At 42.0% G+C, this 25,467-nt stretch overlaps 1 protein-coding gene across 5 annotated transcripts in view; it reads right to left on the bottom strand.

Moving 5' to 3' along the window:
- Positions 1–25,467, bottom strand: part of DPP6 (dipeptidyl peptidase like 6) — a 510,968-nt gene that overhangs the window by 267,059 nt on the left and 218,442 nt on the right. Inside the window, exon 1 of one of the 5 annotated variants that reach the window (XM_028749898.2) lies at positions 20,685–20,788. The exons of the other annotated variants lie outside the window; for them this stretch is intronic. Within the exon in view, the coding sequence (XP_028605731.2) occupies positions 20,685–20,735 (51 nt within the window). The 5' untranslated portion in view covers positions 20,736–20,788. Of the gene's footprint in view, positions 1–20,684; positions 20,789–25,467 lie in introns of those variants that run through there. 5 annotated transcript variants of the gene reach the window in all.

Raw genomic sequence — 25,467 nt, 5'->3', positions numbered from 1 at the left:
CCTAAGCTGCTCTGACGAGCAGTTTGGTTGAAAGGTGGGTTCTAAAAGTAATATTGATAGGTTCTTACACACATGTTATTTGTTTCAACCCAACTGACTTGTGAAAAGAGATGTGTTTGTCAGTCATCACACCCTCTTTTTCAGAGGTCCTTTAACCTTAAGCCTTGTGTTAAGTCCTGCTAAGGTTATTATGTGGTACAAACCCATGGGATGGTCTTCAGCAACCTGGTGCCCTCCAGTTGTTTTGGATTACAACTCCCAGCCACATAGCCACACTGCCTGGGGTTGATGGGAGCTTTAGTCCAAACCATGTGGAATGTCAATCACCAGGTTGATGAAAGCTGGCACAGTACTTTGCCATAGTTCCGATCTTCCTGCTACATACAACTAAACCAAAGTATTCATAACTGAAGTAACAGCACAATTCGTTTGCTCCAGTCTCCATTTCCTTCATTTGCTCTGTTGTTTCTCCTGTGCTGAATTTTAGGTGGTAAACTAGCAGCAGGGACTTGTACTCTGCAAAAGACCAAGCATGTGATGATACAATCAATCAAAGTAATGGACAGTGCCTAACATGTGGCTGGAAAATACCCTCTCTGGCCACTTCCATATTTTTGAGAACCCTGGCAAGGATATCATGGAGTGGTTAACTGAAAAGCAATAAACTTTCAGTCATTGCTAGGGAACAGTAACACAGCACCAGCAGCTGCATATCAAGTTTATTCTGGTGGTGCACTGCATATGCGGAGCCACTGGAGGAGAGTGTGCTGTCATTCATCTTCAGTACAAGAACCCTCTGATTGATGGTACTCTGAAAGGTTGCCTGACCTCTCTATAGTCAACTTTATCTGTAGCTGTAAACCAAATATTTAGTTAACCCTATACCCCCCCCAAAAAAATGAGCAGGCAAGTAAAAGTCATTCACATGGACCAATGGTCTTATTTGCTATAACAACTTCTTTTTTTATTCAAAATTAAAACAAAACATATTATCCAAAACATATCATCCTTGTTTCCCCCCATTTTTCCTTCCTCCCCCACCCCCACCCCCCGACTTCCCTCAGTTCCAGTCTTTGGTTTCTCTAAGAATGCTGTTTTCTGCATGTTACAAAGTTGTATAGATCCTAAAACTATTTAGCTGATTATTATCAATAAAAAGTTTGTGAATGTTTATTCAAAACCTGCCAAGGAGTCCAGTTCACTTTGTTGCGTCTTCAGATACTTTGTAAAGGGTTCCCATTCATCTTTAAAGTCACAGTTATCCTTGTCCCGTAACTTATATGTCAGTTTTGCCAGTTCTGCATAGTCCGTCAATTTTTCTTGCCATGGTTCTTTAGTTGGGGTTTCTTCAGTCTTACATCCTTGTGTGCTATAACATATTCTTAAGTTACCATAGATGTGCTGCAGACCACTACCATGCCTGCTTACTTCAGACTCTACCATTCCTCTGCTGGGATAGCTAAATCAGTAAAGCACGAGACTCTTAATCTGAGGGTCATGAGTTCGAGCCCAACTTTGGAGAAATCCTGCATTGGAGTGGCTTGGAAGAGAAGACCCTCATAGTCCCTTCCAACTCTACAATTATAAGATTCTATGGAATCATCTTCACTGGACTGACCACTAGAAGAGAATCATCTTCTATCTTTCCGCCTCCCTGCATGTGACCACATGGGGATACAAACACAGAGAGGTAACGCAGGATGAGGCCAGAGGCCACAGAAGGAGGACTCAGCTATCAGATTACAAGATGCAAAAAAGAAGGGGCCATAGGATGCAACAATGATTTAATGCCAATCTGATGTCTGGCATTTATTGAACTTACAGTTCTTCCTCTGGGGAAACCGTCAAACAGTTGAACTGATATGAAAACATCATTCTGTTCAAATTATTTGCTGTTTTTTTTTTAAAAAGCTGCTCTCTCCAAGTCTGAATGCGGAACGCACAGCATGTAAGATGATAACATTTTATTAAGCAAACTGGCTTCGATCTAAACAAGAGCTGGTGGAAGGAGAAAATGTATCAGTGGTTTTTCAATGAACACCCGCACACACTAGTGACTAGTGGAAGGAGAAGCACCGCATGTGGTCACAGACTGTTCATATCCTGGATGGAAGGTGTTACCTAATAGTGAGTCACATTAAAAAATGAGTTACATCACAATATCTTCTGATGGAAAGTGGATCTCATAGGACCACAGGAACCAATGGTCTGACTCCTATAGGAAGCTGTCTTACAGGAGTCAGCCCATTGGTTCATCCAGCTCAGTACTGTCTATGCTGACTGGCAGCAGCTGGCCAAGATTTCAGGCCAGGTTCTCTCCTAGGCCTACCTGGAGATGTCAAAGATGAGCCTGTGATCTTCTGCATGCATGCCACTGAGCTATGGTCTTTCCTTTGAACTCAGGACTCACTCACACTATGGTTTGCCCTGCAATCTCTAGTCATGGCTTCTACTGCTTTTCTCAGGAAAACTTGCTGTTTACTGCTTAATCAGAACAAACACAAATCCACATAAAACCCGATTGATGTTTGTTCCAATTCAGCAGTAAAGAGCAGGTTTTCCTTGGGGAAGCAGTGGGACAAAAACAAAAACCCAATTGAACCCATGATTAGAAATCATGGGACAAAGGAAAGCACAGATTGGCCATTAGTTCTCAAAATAAGATATATCATAGGATTTTACTCTGTGACTAACAAGCCTTTTAAAAAAAGAAGTAATGCATTTTGTCAGCTTCAGCAAGTATGATGTAGTGGCTGGAATACTGAACTAAGGCTGGGGAAATGTGGGTTCGAATCCCCAATCAGCCATAATGGTTCTTGGATGACCTGGGACCAGACGGTATATTTTAGCCTAATCTACATCACAAGTTGTTGCTGTGAAGATAAACTAGGGGCAGGGTAATCACGTAGGAAACCTTGAGTTCCTTGGAGGGGTGGGGTGGGATATGCATGCATGCAATGAATAAACATATTGAAAACCATATATATAAATTCCATAAATGCATGCTACCATTGCTGGAGGAAATGCTGGTGCTACAGGAAATGCAACAAGGATAGCAGTCTCACATGTGCACCAAACAGTCTATTTGCTATAGAAATCATTGGTGCTTCTTGCAATTTAACATGTAGCACTGCCCTATGATTTGCCTTGCTCAGGGAACTCATATTATATCCAGTCCCACCTAAGAATGAGACAACACAGTTAATTTATAAATGATTGTACATCACTCAATGTCTCATCACCCAATGACTTGCAACTGAACGCATTAATTCAATTCTTTTACTGAAAACTGTTGTGTTAGAGATGACACAAGGGTGATATAGCAACAGGTTTGCTTGCATTTTTCCTGGCAAGGTTCAGGGGCCATTAATAGCTTCACGATGGGCAGGAATTCAAAATGTGAAATCCTTTCCATCGGTGCATGTCCACCATGGAAAAATTAACCTACTGAAAACCTGCTGCAGCTATTAAGAAGAGAGACAGCTTCCTGGAGCAAGCAGGGGGATGGTAACCAATACGGCCACTTGTATTATGGGGTGCCACAGGGGACGGTTCTGTTCCCGATGCTATATAACATTTATTTGTTCAAGGTTATGGTGCTAATATATAGCTCAGGACCAGATTAATTCAGAGACCACCTAATCCCTTATGTACCCAATAGGTCAGTGCATTCTCCAGTAGTTTCTCCTTCAAGTCACAAAAATATTGAAAGTCCGCTCCACAGTAATTCAGAACAGGGGTTTCACTGAGGATGCCCCTGTTCTGTGGAACAGTACTCCTGTTGAGATCTGACAACATTCCCTCCAACTTGGGACGTCCTATTCAATTATCACCATCATCATACCCCACCCATCTGACTAGGTTGCTCCAGCTGCTTTGGAGGCTTCCAGCGCGCATATATATATATATATATTATATATATATATAATTGAACATTTAAAAAAGTTCCCTATACAGAGCTGCCTTGAGATGACTTCCAAAGGTGTATAGTTACTTATCTCCTTGACTTGGGGGTTGCATAACTCCATACCCTCTAACATTTCTCCAATGAAAACAGGGATGTCCTAAGGAGAAGTGGGACATTGTGGGATCAAATCAGAAATCGGGACGGCTTCTGTAAATCCAGGGCTGTCCCTGGAAAACAAGGACTCTTGGAGGGTGTGCGACAAGCACCTACTATCTCTACTTTCTGGAAACAACTGAAGACATATTCATTTCGACAACAGAAAAGGTATGCCAACCTCAGTTTTAAAAAGAAATAGTCTGAGCATGTGCAGTGTTGTTAAATTCAGATTACAGCACCACTACTACAGAAATAAGGTAAAAAAAGTAAGGTAAAGGGCCCTTGGACTGTTAAGTCCAGTCAAAGGCAACTATGGGGTTGCAGCGCTCATCTCGCTTCAGGCCGAGGGACCCAAGACATTTGCTTCAAGAAGATCCACCGTTGTCACACCCAGATAAATTGCACCAACCTTGGCAGGCATGAGCTGAGCTGATGGATTTTTTTTTTTTTTTTACAGTGTGAAGTTATGTGTGGATTTGTAAATAGGAATATAGAATGATGAATAATATCCTCCTTAATGCAGAACTTCAAAATGTATAATTTAGCATTTATATTACTGCTGGCACCACCTATATATATATGCTTTAGTGCACAAAGCAGTCCATCAAGTACATTAGCAAACAAAATCTATATGGAGAACTCCTGGAAAATCAGAAAGCAACTTATGAATAATTCAGGATTCCATGCATTAAGAATTGTCTCGCTAAAAAGGCATAAAGTGCACTTAACTTGTCCTGCAGAAGAAGAAAAAACCCTGACAAATTACCAGAATAATTGTATACAATATCAACATATTATTTCAGTTACTCTGAAGGATAAAAGTTGCTTTCCCTGGATAACTCTGAAGGCAATTTGCAAGCTTGCTCAATTTCCGCTGACAGTAATTTGTGTACAGCTGGTTTGAATTGGATTGGTGTGGGAGAGAGTCTGCAGCAGAATGGAGTCTGGTAGCACACGGTGTTCAAAGCTGGAATCAAGGCAGAAGATGGTAGTCTGCTTACTTCTGACCTGTCTCTTGGACTTCATCCCCTTCCTGCCAACCCTGCAGAAATGAAAGCAGGCGGTGCAAGAGCTAATCTGTGTGTCAATTGAAATTAATTGCCTAAACAACTGTAGGCATTCACATTCAGATATGGCTGGCTATTCTTGGCATGAAGACCCATCAAACACCGTGCCATTCAATAAGTACAGGACACAGTTCACGAAGCACTTGTTTTCTGGACTCTGGACTATTGCCAAAAAACTGTCATTCTCCAAACAAGAAGTTACCAGCTCAAGCAAGAAACAGCAAATTATCAGAATGGACACCAGAGTCCTTTTGTTTTACTAGTGTAATAGATTGGTATTTTTTTCCATTCCAGAACATTGTGGGTCCATAACACGTTCTACAAAGAGGCTCAATACTGTGGACAGACCCCAGGAGTAGGGGAGTCATGCATTTCTGCATGCTGCTCCGCATAATCTAAGTTGGTGATCCTGTTCCTGTTCCTGTTAGTGGTGGAATGCAGGATGGCACATTATCACAAGCATTCACTTTTTCCATTGGAGCAGAATTTAGCTGCCAAATGTATCTGTATGGGAGAAAATAAAAGGGTCTCTTTGGAATGTTCAAGGCACAACTAAATCTTCCCAGTGTCTTGGTTGAAGGGTAGATTTGGCCCCTTCAGCTGTGTTCTAGATGACTTTGTTCCATAGAACTGAATGGGAATCCACTTTTGTTAGAGGTAGGTCACTCATGGCTGACACATATAGCTCACATCTGATTGGTATTCCAGAGAACTGCACTGGGCATTCTTTCAGGGACTCAGTCAGACAGACTGATAAAGAAAAAGTGATTTATATGCATTGCATGTGTGATATACCATTGTGCCACCAGATGGCAAAGTGGAGTCCTGTTTTTCTCTACCTGTTTTCCCTGTTTAAATTTACAATGCTTAAAACTGAAACGTTTATTTGATGTGTCTAGATCCAGCCCAGGACTTAGTAGTCAGCATGGGCACCAATTAAGTGGCAGGCTGGGGTTGCATCCAAGAATCACCATTCAGAAGTCTACATAAGCATATATTGAACAAAATGGAAAACTCACAGCTGACGTTTTTGCATTTCCCTAAAATGTTTTGGGTCATCAATGAAGGTGAGGTTCGGTAACTATGAACTTCATATTCAGGATATGCTCATTATTCTCAGACACGTTCTTCCCTCAAAGCGGTAGCTGGCTAATTATTGCAAAAATAAAATCTTGGATCAATTAAACGATACCAGACTGCTTTCCATCAAATGCCAAGCAGAGCACTTGACAGAATAACGGGGAATGGCTGGATCTACCACAGAAATTAATTGGAAGAATGCTTAATTGTCATCACATCTTGCTCCAAATAAAGAAACATTATGCTGAATTTGGTGACACCAGATCCCAGAAGGTCATAAATGTAAAAGGCCAACTGGTACACTCCTCTACTCTCCCAAAAAAAACAACACACCACTGGGCTAAAAAAATTACTCAAATCATATAACATAGTGAAGCTTCCTGTGTTAATCTCTATGTTTTTAAAAGAAATCATTGTATCATAAAACAAATACAAGAGACATTGAGAAAACTTCAAATGCATCCCATTTGTTAACATGGGATGCAAATACATAAAACAAGCTACAATCACTATTCAACATACTTTTCACCACAAATATTTCCAAATCCTATCTATCCATCCAAAACCCCTACAAAAAGTAGCCATCTTCAAGATCTCATATTATCAAGTGAATGGCTTTGAAGGCTTTTTATGTTATACAACTTGACTGCAATTGGTATGACCTTTGCCCCTGGAATCACTTTCTCTCTCTTGAAGTGCTTAATTTTAATCTTACATGACAGATTTAAAAAATACAGTATGTGAACTATATTTGTCCAATATGTCCCCATAGACTTAAAAGAGAGGGAAACATCTGATTAAATAGTTTGGGTCTCTCCCAGCACCCAGTCCGGTCTATTAACCCCGTGGAATGCCCTCCCATCAGATGTCAAAAACAACTACACAACTTTCCAAAGGCATCTGAAGTAGGGTTGCCATATTTCAAAAATTAAAAAACCAGGGCACCCTGAAGGTTGTTGAGCTTTTGGAAGACCCCAAAAATGGTGGAGCGGTTTTTCAATTGACTTGCTGCAACCTTTCCTCTGGGAATCAAGGTGTGTGCAGGAGCGGAGGAAGGGGGGTGTAGTAGATCCGGACTGCCCCAGGTGCCTGAGCAGCTTCCTCCAGCCCAGAGTGCAACCCAGTCAACAGGTAGATATAAGTAACACAGAAGAAGAAGAAGCCGCCGCCAAGTGAAAAATTAGCAGTAGGCATAAATTGCAATGTACAGTAACCTATTTTCAAGCAAATTCCCTTCCTTAAACTGAACCCAGGTCAACAAGTGAACAAGATGGGTTACAATACTTTTTCCTTATAGACAGCGGAGATTGAAGCGTCAAGGCTGTTACCCCAAAGCAATCTCTAAACCAGTGGTGTAGTGGTAAGCTCTTAGTAACGGAATAGTAAACTGGGCACATTCTCTGATTCACCATCAGAGCCATCCAAATCCCATTTGTATTGAGGTTGTGTGTGTGTGTGTGTGTGTGTGTGTGTGTGTGGAGGGGCTACTTCCCCTTCCCCTATACCACGGCTCTCAACCCCGATTTCTGTGCATGAAAGAATTCCTAATTAAATAAGATAAATCAGTGTTCCGTAATTCACGTTACTCAACCTGTTTTGTTTATCAAGTTTGGCTTGGAAGCGAATAGCCTTTTTGATAAGGAAACCATGTGCATGTGTTTTAATGAAAAAGAGCAGCTGTTGATGCTACAGAATGATTTTATACATATGCTGTCTAATTTCATATCCCTTCTCTTTTTAATTAAAAGGTTTCTTCTCACAAAACCTTCCCGTTGAAGAGATGTATCAATTCAAATCAGGCACTGGCAGATAACACGGAGCAAAAAAACCATGAATCTTTAATGATTAAATATGTCCACCAGGCTGTTGCCTTTCATTAAAAGAAGGGTGGGGGGGGGGAGCACACAAGAAAGAACCCAGCTATCTACTAGGGCATTGCAAAAACAATCAATGTCCAGGTTTTCCACTGCAGACGCCTCAGCAACACTGACGCTTCTGTTGAATGTCAGAAAGCTTTCATCCTACCTGCCCTTCAAATCAAGATTTACTGATCGTTGCCAGCATCTTTCCATCATATCCGTCAGGAAGGAGAGCTGCACACAGGCCAGCGCACCCATGTAATAATTCTCCTTTTGCACGATGGAATTGTGACTCATGTTCCAAAACAGGTACTCAGTACCTTGGCCAACAACCTTTTGTGAGAGTACGTCAGAATCTTATCCCCCCTAATCCTTCAGGGAAGAGGACACTGCCGGCCTGTTCAGTTTTTAATTATGTAGCTTGTTTATTCAGTTGTCCCAGCCTTGTGCTCCATGGAAGCCGGCTGGTGTTTGCATTTTGTAGTGCTTTGAAGTGTCGCATGTAAACTGCCTCAGTGAATAATATACGATTTAACAAATGCCTCCAGGTGCAGCATGCTCCATGACAACCCTTACACAGGGGCCATGCTAATCTCCTCTGACCCATTCCAATTTTTGGTTCTGGTGTATAAAATTTAATTTGGCTGTTTTTTATCTGCTTAGTTGTGTTTGTATGTTTGTACTTTGTACACAAATCACAACGGCCAGCAGCTTATCTAGCTAGCTCAGTGAGAAGAACTACTGTATTCTGTAACAGAATATTCTATCCTTTAAGACTTCTTTCTTTCTTTCTTTCTTTCTTTCTTTCTTTCTTTCTTTCTTTCTTTCTTCCTTCCTTCCTTCCTTCCTTCCTTCCTTCCTTCCTTCCTTCCTTCACTCACTCTCAGGCTTCTTCCATGCTTCTGTCTCTTATCATTTATCTTCTTGCTATTCACATTCTCTCTGCCAGGAAAGCTCTTTCTAGTACAGAGCCCCATTGGGACCCTCTTCTCTGGCATATATCCATAACCCACCTACAGCAAACAGTACTCTGAGCACTTCCATTATCTAAACAGGTATTTGGCTTGTTCTCTACTTAGCCTTTAAACAGAGCTTTAATGATTGAAAATAAATAGTTTCAATTTGACACAGGCTCTGTGACTGAAAACCTAGCAAAGGGCCATCATATTTCTCTCTCTCTCAACCTCCCCCTTCCATTCCAGATTAGCATTGACACCCAGTGTTCTGTTTTGGGGGGACAGGAGGCAGGCAAGTGTGGAGGACTCCCTGAATGGGGTAACTGTGCCCCTGAAGGACCAGGTGCGCAGCCTGGGAGTCATTTTGGACTCACAGCTGTCCATGGAGGTGCAGGTCAATTCTGTGTTCAGGGCAGCTGTTTACCAGCTCCATCTAGTCCGCAGGCTAAACCCTACCTGCTCGTGGACTGTCTCACCAGAGTGGAGCATGCTCTAGTTATCTCTCGCTTGGACTACTGCAATGTGCTCTATGTGGGGCTACCTTTGAAGATGACACGGAAACTACAACTAATCCAGAATGCAGCAGCTAGACTGGTGACTGGGAGCGGCCGCCGAGACTACATAACACCGGTCTTGAAAGACCTACATTGGCTCCCAGTACGTTTCCGAGCACAATTCAAAGTCTTGGTGCTGACCTTTAAAGCCCTAAACGGCCTTGGTCCAGTATACCTGAAGGAGCATCTCCACCTCCATCATTCAGCCTGGACACTGAGATCCAGCGCCAAGGGCCTTCTGGCAGTTCCCTCGCTGTGAGAAGCCAAGTTACAGGGAACCAGGCAGAGGGCCTTCTCAGTAGTGGCACCCGCCCTGTGGAACGCCCTCCCGCCAGATGTCAAAGAGAAGAACAACTACCAGACTTTTAGAAGACATCTGAAGGCAGTCCTGTTTAGGGAAGCTTCCAATGTTTAATAGACTATTGTATTTTAATATTCTATTGGAAGCCGCCCAGAGTGGCTGGGAAAGCCCAGCCAGATGGGCGGGGTATAAATAATAAATTTATTATTATTATTATTATTATTATTATTATTATTATTATTATTATTATGAAGTCCCTGGGGATATTGAGGACACAGACAGGTTGGTAAGATTCTGCAGAAAGGTAAAAGCGACAACACCTCTTCCTGAATCCAAGAGGCCCCACATGATTGTGAATAGACATGAGTATTGTGCTGGTCCATTAAAATTGGCAGACAGCACAACTCCAAAAGCTCTTTGCCTGGCTGGCCTGGGAAAACAGAGATACAGCAATGGGAGTGGGGGTGGCTTAGTGGTACAGCATCTCCTTTGCATGCAAAAGCTCCCAGGTTCAATCCCCAGGAACTCCTGTCTGAAATCGTGGGACTACATAGAACCACAGTCTAACTTGGTATATGGCAGTTCCCTTTGTGTTCTAGTGTTTGTCATCAATCAGATCTAAACTTAAAAGCTGAGCATAACCTACTAGAATTCACAACTTGTTCTTAAAACAGAACTGGGGTATACCTTCCTGCAATCATTTGTTTGCTTCTCCTGCTAAGGGAATAAGATGTCCACCACACAGCTTATCAAACTGCAGTTTTCTTATGGACTGGCTCTATAAATTGATGTAAAAATCAACCAGGTGACAGGACAGGGCACAAGAACTGCTGGAACCACACCATGGTACAATTTGCAGTTGTTGCACAAGTGTCATAACTTTTGAACTAAAACAACATTTTAAATGTTTTAAACAAACTTACTATGGACTATTTTCCACTCCCCAGACTTGATTTTTTCAAAGTTTTACTGAAAGATGTGACAACAGGCATTTTATTTCCTTTGTATTTTGATGGCCCATTTTCACTTTTATCTGACCATCACAAACTGTTATTAGATCAGGTTTTCTTGTACAGATTCAGAGAGTCTGAGGAGTGGAAGGTTGGCAGTTATTAAGGTTGTTCAAAGATATATACGAAAATGACTCCTGGTTTATGGAAGCCTGATTCTGATTATAGGATTCTGGAGCAACTACTAACCACTAACTGTAATTTATATGCCACTGAAGATGACCACAAAGTTGAAGCATATTTGAAATTGCTATTCACCATATACATTGGTGATTACAGTTATTACTCACTGTCTTGCAATAAGAATATTATACTACAGGGAGAGCTCAGAAATTGTATTTTGAAGTCTCATTTTTTAATTACAGGTTTTATGTCTAAATGGTAGTAAACGATCACTGTTATATTGTAATATTGTGTTGTTCTTGACTTTTACGTAGTTTGAGTGAAAATTCTTCTTTTTAGTTTTGGCTTAACCTCAAGAGCAAGAAATCAAGGAAGAAAGAGAGAGAAATTTCATGTTAGAATTAAGTTTGCCCCTGCAGTAACTCCTGTATCAAACTCCCTTAAACACTGTTTAAAACAAAACACATGCATTACTTTCATTAAACAATATATGAAGCAAAGAACTTATGCAAGTGATCAAAGAAGTAATGGCGTCTACGGAACTATTCTCTTCTGTGTTGGCAGATTGAGCCTGGAGTGTATCTTAATCCCCATTCTGTAGCTACTTATGAGCACGAGGACAGTTTTGCCTTGGCTCTATTCTTCCCTTTACCACCAAGGAAGGTGGTTCTTTGTCAATTCTGCTGAAGAATTTAGGACACAAAAGGGACCTTCTGGCCTGTGGATCATGACAACATCAGGTGACCAACAGATGGGCAGCCCCACCCACCTATCAAGGATAGCCCACAGAGGGGGAAACCAGTTCTTGATCTGAACCTTAGGCTGAAAAAGGTTCAGGAGAAGGCGAGCTTGCAATATAACAAGATCTGAATTGAACATTACCCACCCTCAAAAAGAAACGGCCTCCATGAACAAGCAGGGAATTACGCACAAACCTCCACGATACTAATGCTTATCCTTTTCCAGCCTTCGAACATCTACAGTGGAGTTCACACTTCAAAGACTTCCTCTTACTATTTAAGTTTCTACTTCAAAGGGCTCCACACTCTTCAGGGAGGTTTTTGTAGCCCACAGAGAGTTCATGTCTCTTGAGACTGTTCTTCCTCCAGAGTTCATACAACTAGAGCATGACTGCCCCTTTAACACACTTGCACTATCCAAAACTACCTTGTTTCAGGGTAAACAGGTCGTTCCTCCATGGAAACAACTTGGATTGTTTGTTTCAAATATATCTCTCCTTCAAAATAAGCTTATCCATATTAGTAGTTTACTGTGCCCACATCTCATGTTGAAGTAGCCCACAAGCACCATCTGACTTGCACTGAAAATCAGGACAAACCAGACATGGCAAACTGGCTACATATATTTTCTCCACTTGTTTCCACTGTTCATTTACAGAGCACAGTGAAGGTGCAGAGTCTTTACGTGAAAACAGCGAGCAGAGGAGGAAAGAAGCCCCTGCCCACCCCTCTCACATTGGAGTGATTATGGGAGCAGCTCAGGTAGGATCTGGTAGCAATTGGGAATACCCCAAGGAACCTGGTTATGACTAATTTTCCAAAGACTCAAGCATTTAGGACAACAAACAATGCATTACGACAGAGATGTCTTCCATCCACTTCTTCTTCTATTAGCCCTGCATCAGCATTCCTTGAAAGATACAGGACAGATTAGGTCACACCCACAACATACATTTAAAGCTAGGCACATGGCTTGCCCCAGAGAATCCCGGGTACCTTAGTTTCTTAAGGGAGCTGGGAACTGTAGCTCTGTGAAGGGAAATCTACAGCTCCCAGGATTTTTTGGAGGGAGCAATGTGCATTAAATGTATGTTGTGGATGCAACCTAGAAAGACTGGGTGCTCCCAGACAAAACCCAAGGAAATTGCATATATATAATACTGAAGGTGATATACAGGTTCTGATCTTCTTTTGGATGTCGGGAATGCTTCCATCAGTAGTGGCCAATATGTTGTGGTGGAGCTGTGAAGTTGCCCGCTGAATACCAACATTTACTGTAGCTTACCCAGAAGGGGTGGGGAGCAGCAGAGAAGTGGCAGGCTTGGGGATACATGGCCGCACCAGCAGAAGAGCGGGATTGGTTCTGCTGGTGCATCTGTGTAGCCCCACCCTTGCCACAGTCTTTTCCATCCAGGTTAATCTGCAGTTATGCCAGCATTGGGGTGGTGGCTCTATGGCTCTGCCCCACCGCACCAGCCTTTGCAGGTTGCCACCTGTCAAGAGCTGATGGACCCCACTAGTTTATAATGGAAATATAACACAGAAGCATAATAATCAGTAGCATAAGTCACAGGCTATGAATTCCCAGCTAGGTTGCAAGGAATAGGATGTAAAACGACGGCGATGGCGGCAGCAACCTAGGACCACCTGTTTATGATGTTTATGATTCAGGACTCAAAAAGTACTCTTTTGCACAGTGCATAGTTAAACTGTGGATCTTGCTCCCATAGGAGTCAGCATGGCCACCAACTTGGATGGCTTTAAAGTAGGAATGGACGAACTCATGGGGGATAAGGCTAGCAATGGCTAGTAACCATGATGGCTATGCTCTGCTTCCATGGTTGGAGCACTAACGCTTCTGAGTGGAAAGTGCTCTTGTGCTCCATCCCTGCTTGCAGTCTTCCTATCAGCAGATGACTGGCTACTGTGGTAACAGGTTGATGGACAGGTTGGGCTCCTGGCCCAATCCAGCAGGCTTGTCTTATGTTCTTAGGATGGTGTTGAAAGGTGCTAGTCGAAGTTTAATAAACCAAAAGTCCTTCTTGCAGTGTGGACCTAGACCTAAGTAATCTTCCAAACTTGCCTCCTGTTCATTAATGCTCTCCTTACCTCTTCTTCTCCCAGAAGACCAGAGACACCATTTTCTGGGTTCTCTGCAGCCAATAATGTATTATTCAGTATAATAAGAAAAAGCAAAGTATTTGGGGAGTCCACCACCATGAAATGAGGATTTTATGGTGGATCCAGAGCAGTTGAAGCATTTTTTGCTTTGCAGTGCATCATCTCCTGAAAGACAACATAGAACATAAATGGCTGTCTAGGAAAGCTCAGAGAATACAGTGGTATCTCGAGTTAAGTACTTAATTCGTTCCAGAGGTCCGTTCTTAACCTGAAACTGTTCTTAACCTGAAGCACCACTTTAGCTAATGGGGCCTCCCGCTGTTGCGCCGCTGCTGCACAATTTCTGTTCTCATCCTAAAGCAAAGTTCTTAACCCGAGGTACTATTTCTGGGTTAGTGGAGTCTGTAACCTGAAGCGTATGTAACCTGAAGCGTATGTAACCCGAGGTATCACTGTACAGTGGTACCTCAGTTTAAGAACAGTCCTGTTTACGAACGATTTGGTTTACGAACTACGCAAAACTGGAAATAGTGTCCCGGTTTGCGAACTTTACCTTAGTCTAAGAACGGAATCCAAACGGTGGAAGGGCACCGGCAGCGGGAGGCCTCATTAGGGGAAGCACGCCTCAGTTTAAGAATGGTTTCGGTTTAAGAACAGACTTCTGGAATGGATTAAGTTGGTAAACCGAGATACCACTGTACAGCAGTCCAGAAGATGGACAAGAATTTTACTGTTTCCTCCGACCAGAAAAGGAACAGCACCAGGAAGCTCCACCCTGATACAGCTAAGTCTTCTGCCACCTAGTGACTAAACTAAATAATGAGACCATCCTGAAGTAAGACCCATCCGCACATTACCCTGGGATGGTTATCTCATTAAAACTGGGGGAGGGGATGCCTATCATTCTCAGGAGTCAGGGGATAATAGAGTAGGTAAAGCAGGAAGAAGCGGTTTCAATTAAAGAAAAGACACAAAGCCATCTATCCAATCTCTCTGTGTTTCACAGATTGGGAAAGAAGTACAGTACAGCAAGTGGCCATGTGAACCTGGCTTGCTGTGTATATGCTAATAACAGTGTTCGCAGCAGTGGACAGTGGGGCACGTCTTATGCCAAAGAGGCATAGTGAATTGGATGGATGAGCCGGCTGTGTATATCCACGTCTAAAATCAAATTGTGGATTTATGCTAGTGTAGACACTTTGGCCAAAACTGCCAAACAATTGTGGGATTCCTCACCCACACACCCCACCCTTGCTACAGAATCACCAGGCAGATTTCTAAAGCTCCTTCCAACATGCCGAAGATCCCCATTATATAAGATATATTGTGAAGTGTACAGTAACCAGCAAAGACAACTCAAATTCAAACAAAACCTCAAATATGTTTATTAGGGACAAGCTGACAGTGAAATAAAACTTGAAGCCATAAAGAATTCATGAGTAACCACAAGCTGGACTGCAAAAGAAACAGCTGAAAGCCTTTGAAACAAACCTCAATCACTTCAAAAAATATTATTTAAGATGTTGTAAAATAAATAAATATTATTATACTGAATAATGCATAACATCAGCCTCAGGTTTTTGATGCAACATGTGACAGTGGCTGAAATGGCAGGAGAACGACTGATTGGGACAGCAAGGTGCCTATCATTCCCAGGGGATAATAGAATAGATTGGGGGGGGGGGTCAATGAATCAATGCAGTGCAGTATGAGAAGTCTAGTAGTCCCAAGGCAACAAGCAAACCACCACCTTTTCCAAAGTACAAAGAGGCTGTATACACACCATATATTTAATGCACACTTAAAGCACACTACTTTGCCCGCAGAATCCTTGGAACTATAGTTTTCAAAGGGTGCAGGGAACTGTAGTTCTGTGTGGGTAAACTATGATTCCCTGGATTCTTGGGGGAGGGAGAGTCATGTGCTTTAAATGTATGGTATGTACACAGCCGTGGTCTCACCAACCCAGCCAATTTTAATGTGTCTGTGCCAGTCAAGCACAGACTATAATTTTTAACATCAAAGGGAGTGCACAAGCAAGAGGAACTGACATTCCCCTCTGCTTCACCAGCTCATGGCCCATCATATCAGGCACCTTCCCTCAAGCTTGGCCCATTTCTAGTTTTGGAACCAGGCAAAGACAGGGATGACGGTACAGAGGAATCTGGACCATGGATAAGGAAGGGGAGCATTTTCCATCCCATACCAGAATGTGCCTTTTCATGTTAAACTCAGACTAGGGGTGTTTTTGCACAGGAACAGGGCAAGCACGTCAACAAATGCCACCTTCCCAATGACTTTGGCCCCAAGTATATCAGGCTGGGAGAGTGAAGTTGCAGGTGGCGAGAAGCCCAGGGAACAAAGGAGGAGCGCAGGAAGGCACAGTGGTTGCATCTCAAAAGGTTGCCATTCCTGTGGTTCTCGGATGCAGCAGCATGCAAGCGGTCTGGATGAGCCAGGAAACATAATAGGAAGCAAGAGCAGAAGGCAACACGTTGCAGACAGAAGTAGCAGAAATAGAGCCTAGAAATGAAAATGGGTTAACTAATAGTTTTGCGCATTAATAAGTGCCTGGGGAGAAAATATGCTGCCTGTCCTTTAAAAAACAACAACAACAACAACCCCATAAACTCCTATTGATAATAAAGGAACTGAAGGTCTATCTCTGGTGCCCAGATTTGGTTGCTGAGAATCTAGAATGGTATTTTTCCTCCTGCATATATCTCTTCGGCCTATCATTTGGTTCATCCCAGGGCTCATGCTGTTGCACTTGAGAGCCAAAGTCTGTGATAAGAGAGAAAAATAGCAAGCTTGCTAGCAGAAGCCCTGGCTGAATCAAGTGACATAAGAGGAGGGTGGAGAGGGAGACAGAGAACACCATTCAAAGCAGCTGCTTCCCTCCCTTAGCTAAGTCCAAGGAGGCATGAAACAGAGGCTGAACGGCTATATGTTTAACAGAAGGACATGGAGGCAACAGTTTCCCCCACTTTGTCCCCAGCACCTGGTAATCAGAAACTTACTACCTATGAGTTTAACAGGTTCAAATGATGTCATATACAGTGGACACTTGGGTTGTGAACGTGATCCGTGCGGGAGGCACGTTCTGAACCCGCAGCATTCGCAACCCACAGTGCCGCGCCTGCTCATGCGTGGGTTGCGATTCGGTGCTTGTGCGCATGTGCAAAGCGCGATTTAGTGCTCCTGTGCAGGTGCAACCGCCGAAACCCGGAAGTAACCCATTCCGGTACTTCCAGGTTCGGCGGGTCCATAACCTGAAAGAACGCAACCTGAAGCGTCTGTAACCCGAGGTATGACTGTAATGCATTTTGCTAATCATTTAGAAAGCAAGTTTCAGTATGTTTGCTATGGGCCATTGGGTAAGAGAAATCAGTGGGCCCCCTGCCTTGAAGAAAGAGCCCCAGTACACACTTCTCTCTCTCCAAAGAACATCTAGTCTGCCATCCTGATTTTGCAGGACTTGCACTCACACAGCTTGCCTTTGCTACTGATAGTCACATTGTAGAGGCAAGAAGGAGGTAATGGCTGCACTGGGCAACCCCTTTCCTTTCTTCCTCATCCACATTGCTCCTTCATCCTCTATTCAGCAAACACATGGAATCTGTATATTTTTTTAAGGTTGATCTCCCAATTCTGAGCTAGCTTGTACTTTAAGACGGCAACTATCCGAGCCAGAAAGAGGGTAGAGATGCACATTCCAATATTATAATTCACACCCCACTGGAAAAAAATGAATATATGGCACCAATTCTCAAACAATGAAACTTCTCAGGGTGTATCTGTTTTACGCCTATGGCCTCTGATTGGAGCAGGTGATGCATTCACATATCTGCTTAGTTAGATCAAGGAAGGTATCTGAGAAGGGCTGGAGGCCGAAGTGGCAACCCCAAAATCTGAATGCGCTTTACAAGGTTGCCACTTGCTCTAATTCCTGGCTACTGATGGACAGTGGACCTCATTAGGTAGTTCCAGTTATTTGTCGTAACATCAGAACATGCCCCACCTATAAGGTGCAGAATCAAGTTCAGGTAGTCTGAACGCTGAGAACATCCACAGAGAACAAAACAGCAGCTTTTTGGAGGGATCTAGCAAAGAGATTGTTTGGATTTTAAGGACAGAACTCTTATGCTGGGATTAACACTGTCTGCCTGTGTCATTATGTCTGCAACCCCATATTAGCCGCACAGCTTGTACATTTGCAAATCAGCAGATATCACCAAAGGGACCATAAATCTTCAATGCTTTCTTTTCCAAAGGAAATTTACTTTAAGAGCTGCCCTGGACTAACAATTGCACAGGGAAGATAACATGAAACAATAGATTAGTTTTGGCTTACTTGCTCTAAGCTACCTTGAGCACCTTATTACGGTAAATCAGTTTTAAAATAAACGAATTTGAAAATACTTTACTTGGAAAAGGTCTGTGCCTTGCAGTTATAATTTCCAAGCAAGTTAAGTCTCAGAGTTTAAGTGGTTGAAGACGCTGTATGGTACAGACATTGAAGCTTCTACAGCAGATTATGCCCAATTGCTCCTCTACTACATTCCATGGTGGTGACAATATATTTTATTCTAACACCAGCTCTTAAAATCATTTTTGGTTCAACTTCTTTCCCTTTAAGGGAGAAAAAGTGAAATACGTATCACCAAACTTTTCCCCATCTTTCAGAAGTTAACCTATTTAATTTAAGCATGGCATATAATAAGGGCAATGAACAGAATATAACCTCTTTAGAAAACCATGCAAGAAAAAGCATGAAATATAGCACTCTCAACTATTCAGCACTTGCTTTTTACAAAGGAAATTTTTGCATTCAGTGCTGAAAAGGCAAAGCATTCAACTGCAGAACACCTTAATAAAGCTAGACAGAAATAAAACATTTTTACTCTGTTCAAAAAAACCTGAGAACCTAATTGCTCCCTTAGCCTATTTAAGAGAGATTCTTTGGCAAGCAGTAATTATCTTTTGTCACTTGATATGATATAGTATCTACTTACGGGAAATGGATATGTCTTAATTTCTGTGTAAACTACATTTTGTTTTACACAACTAAGATCTGGCATTATTAAAACAATGTTTGCAAAAGCCATAACAGACTTCTTTTTACAACGAAAAACAAATCAAAGCCAAGCAATCTTTCTAATTCGTACAACAAAATGGGAACACTTGCTTTCATATTTTTAAACGGCATTTAGCTATGAAGTCAAATAAAACAGCTGCATTCATGCCACTGATGACACCTCAGAATACTCAACACCCTCATTTATCCAGGAATGCAATGCTATAATAGGAGCACATTCCACTTTCCAGCACCACACCTTGCCAAATAATGTCAACATATAACATTAAGCCATCTTGGAGCCCCGCTACATAAAAATGGGGTCCCACGCATGCAACAACACACATTCTACATTGTCACATTGCAAATTTAAATGTCAGGCTGAACAATGCATGGTGAGGTGGAGGGGTGGGGTCTGAAAAGTTCTCAGCTAAATTCCACTCTATTTAAGCTAAGATATATATATATACATATTAAAATACCCTTCATATTTTGAACAACTGCATCTGGTCCAACCCATTAGCATCCTTTAAGTTGCTTCGCTCGTGCTGTGAGTCATCTCCATTTAAGCTAGGAATTTGGAGTAGATAGCTCTTTGGGAACCAATTGCTCATTGGTGTCGGAACATATACAGCGATGGCTTTGCTCCAGTATTTTGGCAATAATTTCTAGCGATACTGCATGGAGTATCAGTTTAAAAACTTCCCAGTTCTGGGTTGAAAAAGAAAGAGAAAGAAATCATCGTAAAGGGACAGAGACCCAGCCATTTCACTTGTTGCTTGCATCATATAAAAGGTTCTTCTGTCACAAAAATGGCCGGCATGCTTCATTCATTGTAGTCTAGTGGTGGTTTGCATGCAGAAGGTTCCCGTTCATTCTCTGGCATCCACCAAGTAGGGTTGTGAGGACTCCAGAACCTTTGAGATCCACTCCTAGTCATAGTTGACAGTGCGGACCCAGATGGACCCGTAATTTGACTCAGTATGATAAAGCTTTATCGGTTCCAATGCGGAAGCCATAAAAAAAGAGCTGCTAGGATTAAAATGCTCATCATATTAAGTCTAATAAACTTCTGAATGCGGTGAAGAAGAATATAAGCCTACCTAGGGAAAGAGTATCTTCCCAGGTCACTTGATACTTCAAGAGTAACTACCTTTCAACAATACTCCAGACCTTCAGAGTTTTCCTTCCATTAGTTATATTTCAGCCCATGAGATAAGAAGAGAAATGCAACTACACATAAGGTTTATCTATTTTAGCAGCCTTTCCCTTAATAATTAAATATACAGCATCTGGCAAGGAGAATGAGATTGCCTGTAGGATTTTTAGTTGACTGTTGCTTTTTTTAATAAAAAAAACCCAAATCATTTTGTAGTTGATTTTTTTAAAAAAGCACACACAAAATTGTACAACAACACACTGAATAATGTGCTTCTCTTTCAAACTCTATAAAGGATTCTCTGTGGTAGATAAGTATATGGACACAGATAACACCTAAGGCACTAAACACTGGGTGGTGGTTGTTTTGCCATTTTTTGCTGATAAAAAAAAAATGGAACTAGTTTGCAAAGTTGTAAGCATCTGTATAAAATAACAGGAAACCCATGTAAGTTGTTTTTTTATAACAACCTCCCCCCCACACCCACAGCAAGAAAAAAACCCCTTGATTGTAATTTATTACCTATTTCATTACAACTATTTTGGTAAAAGAAAAACGTTATAATTTAACTCACCCTCCAAATTTGTTTAATTCTGCTAGCTCTGGACAATTTTGCTCTGTTCATCCCAAACGTCTTCAGTTCCAATATATATCCTATACAGGTGGAAGTTTGTTCTACAGTCAAGACTGTTTGGAAAATAAGCACGGCAGTAGAGTGATAGGTATATTCTTAAAAATAAAAGGCATTCCTTAGCTTTTACTGCTCCTTCCAATAGCCATGCAGTTCACAGCTCAGCATAAAATAGCCAATAACTGAACTTGGCATTAAGGGGAGGGGGGACGAAAGTCCTCCACGGAGAGCATGGGGCAGCAGGCTTCATCCGACCAACGCTAGGATTGGGTTAGAAGGAAGATAAAGTTGTCCCTGTGCCAGACATCCAACCTTAAGAAGAGGCATGAACTGAAATGATGTAGCTTTCAGACACTGTCAGGCTGAGCTCTTACTTAGGGGCTGTTTTAATCCTGCTCCCCCCCCTTTTTTTTTTTAAATGCAAATCTGCTTCAAGTCATACGGAAATGAAGAGAAGTTATTACAGAAATACTGGAAATAATCTGCAATGAAATAAAGTGATGATAAGGATATATTCCTCATGCGGTAGCTTCTAGGGTTTTACATGTTGCTAATGTTCCTTGCCCTAATTTCAGCAAATGGCAAATGAAGGGATTAAGAGCATTATAAATTGATTTTTTAAAACAGCAGCAGCAGCAACAACAACATAGCTATTTCTATTTCACCAGCCATTTCCTGCATAGGAAATTAAACAGCCTGACCATCCACTTTAGCCAGAAAAGGGTGACCCTGCAACAGTGCTGGATCAGATTGGGAGGGGCTGTGTGTGATCTGCCCTGGTTCAGGAAGGCTTTACTAAATGCTGGATTGTGACAAGGAGGGCAGCACAGATCAGTATAGAATGGAGCTGTTCCTTCTTCTTCCAGTTCCTTGAAACCAACTGGAACCACTTTAGAGCGTCTGTTTTATGAATGCATGCCTCTCCCCACTGTAAGTGTTAGTTCCCATCCTCCATCTGCTTAAAGGTAAAGGGACCCCTGACCATTAGGTCCAGTCGTGATTGACTCTGGGGTTGCGGCACTCATCTTGCTTTATTGGCCAAGGGAGCCTCCGTACAGCTTCTGGGTCATGTGGCCAGCATGACTAAGCCGCTTCTGACGAACCAGAGCAGAGCACGGAAATGCCGTTTACCTTCCCGCTGGAGTGGTACCTATTTATCTACTTGTACTTTGACGTGCTTTTGAACTGCTAGGTTGGCAGGAGCAGGGACTGAGCAACAGGAGCTCACCCCGTCGCGGGGATTCGAACCACCAACCTTCTGATCAGCAAGTCCTCCCTCGGCCAATAAAGCAAGATGAGTGCCGCAACCCCAGAGTCATCCGCGATTGGACCTAATGGCCAGGGGTCCCTTTACCTTAATACCAGGAACAGCTTCAATTGGCAGGCTAAACCAGGTGAGGGTAGCCGATGGGTCACAAACCCTTGGTGAGTTAGGGGCTTCCCCTGCATGTGAAGACAGGCTCTAGCAGGTGCAGCGGTCAAGAAGGCAGTTTCTGTATGTGCTGTAGAGGGAAGGGAGAGGCATGTCGACATGAGAAGGTAACCTATCTATGAGAAAGAAAACCTCCACTGCCTTGCAGGATATCTTCAAGAGGAGAAAAGGTTAAGGAGCAAGCCCTACACAAACGCGGAGTGAAGTCCCTAAGATGGTTGAATGGTGCCTTGTACGCATGCAGCCAAGCTGGTGCCAGACATATTGCCCTGCTTTCCTTTGGACCACAGCAGCGAGGCTGAGAGGGGGGGGGGTCTTGTTGTCTGGGCAGCCCAGGACCTCCAGACACACTGCCCAGGCTTGTACCCTGGAGAGGTCACTTTGGGGCTGCTAACACAGTGGTTTGACTTCACCCCCGGAGGCACATTCCATTGTTTCTCAAGACAGAGGAATGTCAAGAAACTTGGGCACAGAAATGCCATGTGAAAGCCTTGTGGAAGAGGGTGTGAGGTGGGACAGGTTCATCTCTAGCTACCTTAAGCAGTTTCAGAAGCCTAGAAAATCTGGTGGAGGCTCTCTGTGAGATTAGTTGGAAACATTTACAAACGTTTTACATTCCTACCAGCTCAAACAATTAAAAAGTATCCAGCTCAAACAATTAAAAATGAAACCAAGAAATGACAAAATATATATAAAGACGATGAGTAAAGCAGTCTGTGTGTGGAATGTTGACAGTACTAAAAATTAATAGTTTAATATTTTACAGCAGAAGGCAACATGTTTAGGCAACCAGTGAGGTTATAAGCCAAAGGTTTTCCTAAAAGGGAATTACTAGCTAGTATAGAAAGCTAGTGTCAGGGAGTCAGATAACCACTCCCAAAGCAAAGGCGCCACCACAGAGAAGGCTCAAGATTTCACTGCCTTTACCCATACCTGCACAAATGAGAAAGCCACCAGCACTTACGATTTCAGAATTGTGGAGGAACCAGTGTGGTCTAGCGGTTTATGTATTTGCTACATCTTGGGAGACCACGGTTCAAAACCCCACTCAGCTACGAAGCTCACTGGGTGAACTTGGACCAGTCTACGGTCTCTCAGCCTAACCCTACCTCACAGGGATGTTATGAGGATAAGATGGAGAGGCAGAGTGCCATTTTGAACTCCTTGGGACAGAAATGTAATATAAATACTTACATATGTCAAAATCACTGGCAGATGCAGGCAACTCTCCCCACTGCTCACTCAGAAAAGGCAAGTGGAAAAACAAAACTTCATGCAATTACAAGATCAAAATGTGACCAGAAGAGGCAGATTGCTTTTATAAAGTTACTTATTTATTGATAAGTTTCTCTCTGTGTTATGCCTGACGCTTACGGAAGTTTTTCATTAACTCTAGTTATAATAGGAGCCAGGTTTAATATAGCTGGATCCCCACCCACCCACCTCAGGCAGAGCAAAAGTATTACATTTCATTAAATGCTTTGTCTCACATTATTAATGAGTTTCCAAACATTTCTCATTGCTTGTTCAAGATGGGGTCCAAATTTAAATTGTCACTGAAGCCAGAAATGTCATTCCATTGCATCTCATTAAAAAAATATTGTTGGCGGGGAAATGGGGAAAATAATGTATTTCATATTCTTTTGATCCCGGGGAAACCAAAATACAATAATGGATGAAGTTGCAGGTTAGTTATGCTTAAGCCTGTGACAGTCACGCCTAAGCTAATGTTCTAGTAGACAGAGCGATGAGGAAACCCACTTATCATTCTTAACTACAATGCAATATAAGCATTTTTAACATTTTCAGACTTCTGTTGTGAAACAACCAAATGATTTAAGACAGTGTGCAGTTACCCAAAGTACAGGCAGCATGCAGGTACAAGTTTGAACATCCATTAGGACTTCCTGTAGAAAGGTAGTCCTAATGGATGTTGTTGACACCTAAAGTAAATAACAAAAGTTTGCTGGATCCTTGGGAACCAAAGCAATCTGGCTCTACATAAAAGCATTGCAGAGTGCTAACAGGTAATTTATTTATTTTTTTGTTTCTTGTTTTGCTCTGCCTCACACTCAACACATGCAGCCAGACACTCTTACATATACGAAAGAGATCTTTATCCAGGCAAGTAACCATAGTGGCTTGGCAGCAGACACAGAGTTTGTAGAGCCATGGTCTAGGAGTTCAGGCATCATGCAAGACATTCAAAACTGGATGGAAGCAATGAAGGTGTCCCAATCTTGCCTTGCCTTGCCTGCCAAGCTTTTAAAGATGAGGCACGACATGCTCACTCATTCACTTTGCGAAAATGTCAGGATTGCAAGTGCCCACTCCCATCTGCATACATTACCCTGCACTCTGATTCCTCAAGAATTACGAGTAGGGTAACCACAGTGATGTGAGGTGAGAATATTCTCTGGAGAATATTCTTGAGAATGAGAATATTCTCTGCTAGAAAATTCTCCGGAGAATATTCCCCACAAACTGTAAATTCTAATGTAAGAACCAGTTTTACAACCCACATTAAAAAAAAAAAATCTAGTAAATAATAAGTCAAGCTGTGATATTGCCAGTGTAAGTAATGAATAATGATTTTTTTTTTTTTATCCAGTTACATTACTGGGCATTGTGTCATTCACCATTGGCAGTTCTGAAATGTGAGCTACAGAAAACATTTTTTTTTTTAGTTTTAAAATTGCTATTCATTTAATTTGATGAACATTTGAATTTGTATGTATTTCAACTATATGTAATAGCCTTTTTTCTATTTTGGTGTGACCTTATTCTTAGTAATTTTGTACTCTTGGCCATACAGTGTGATTTTTTTTTTTAACAGAAAGTAGCTTTAAGGCTTTATACACTTAAAGTACCTAGGCCTATACAATTATGTGTAACAGCATGTGTGGTGGCCTTGATTTAAACAGTTGGCGTTTCTATATTTTTATTCAGTGCCAGTAACTGTTTTTTGCAGTGCCATTCAATGGTGCAAGGTGCCGTTTACCAGAGATTGCTATAGTGAAATATATTTTCGTATAATGATAATATATTTAATGGCTTCTTTTTTATATGTATACATAGAGTTTTGTCTATCAAACTGTGTTTTAGTCACCAAAACAGTTATTAAGTGTTAGAGCTATTAGAAGCACAAGATAGCCTATTACTGAATTTACTTGTATCAAACCTTAACATGCCAATTGTATTTTTTGACTTGTCCTATAACATGAACATGTTCTAATGGAAGAATAAAATAATGATTTAACTACTGAATTTCCTTATACCAAACCTTAACATGAC

The sequence above is a fragment of the Podarcis muralis genome, chromosome 12 (assembly GCF_964188315.1).
Source record: "Podarcis muralis chromosome 12, rPodMur119.hap1.1, whole genome shotgun sequence".
NCBI classification, from domain to species: Eukaryota; Metazoa; Chordata; class Lepidosauria; order Squamata; family Lacertidae; genus Podarcis; species Podarcis muralis.
Note: the sequence above shows the minus strand (reverse complement) of the source record. Positions and strands in the feature narration are given on the sequence as shown.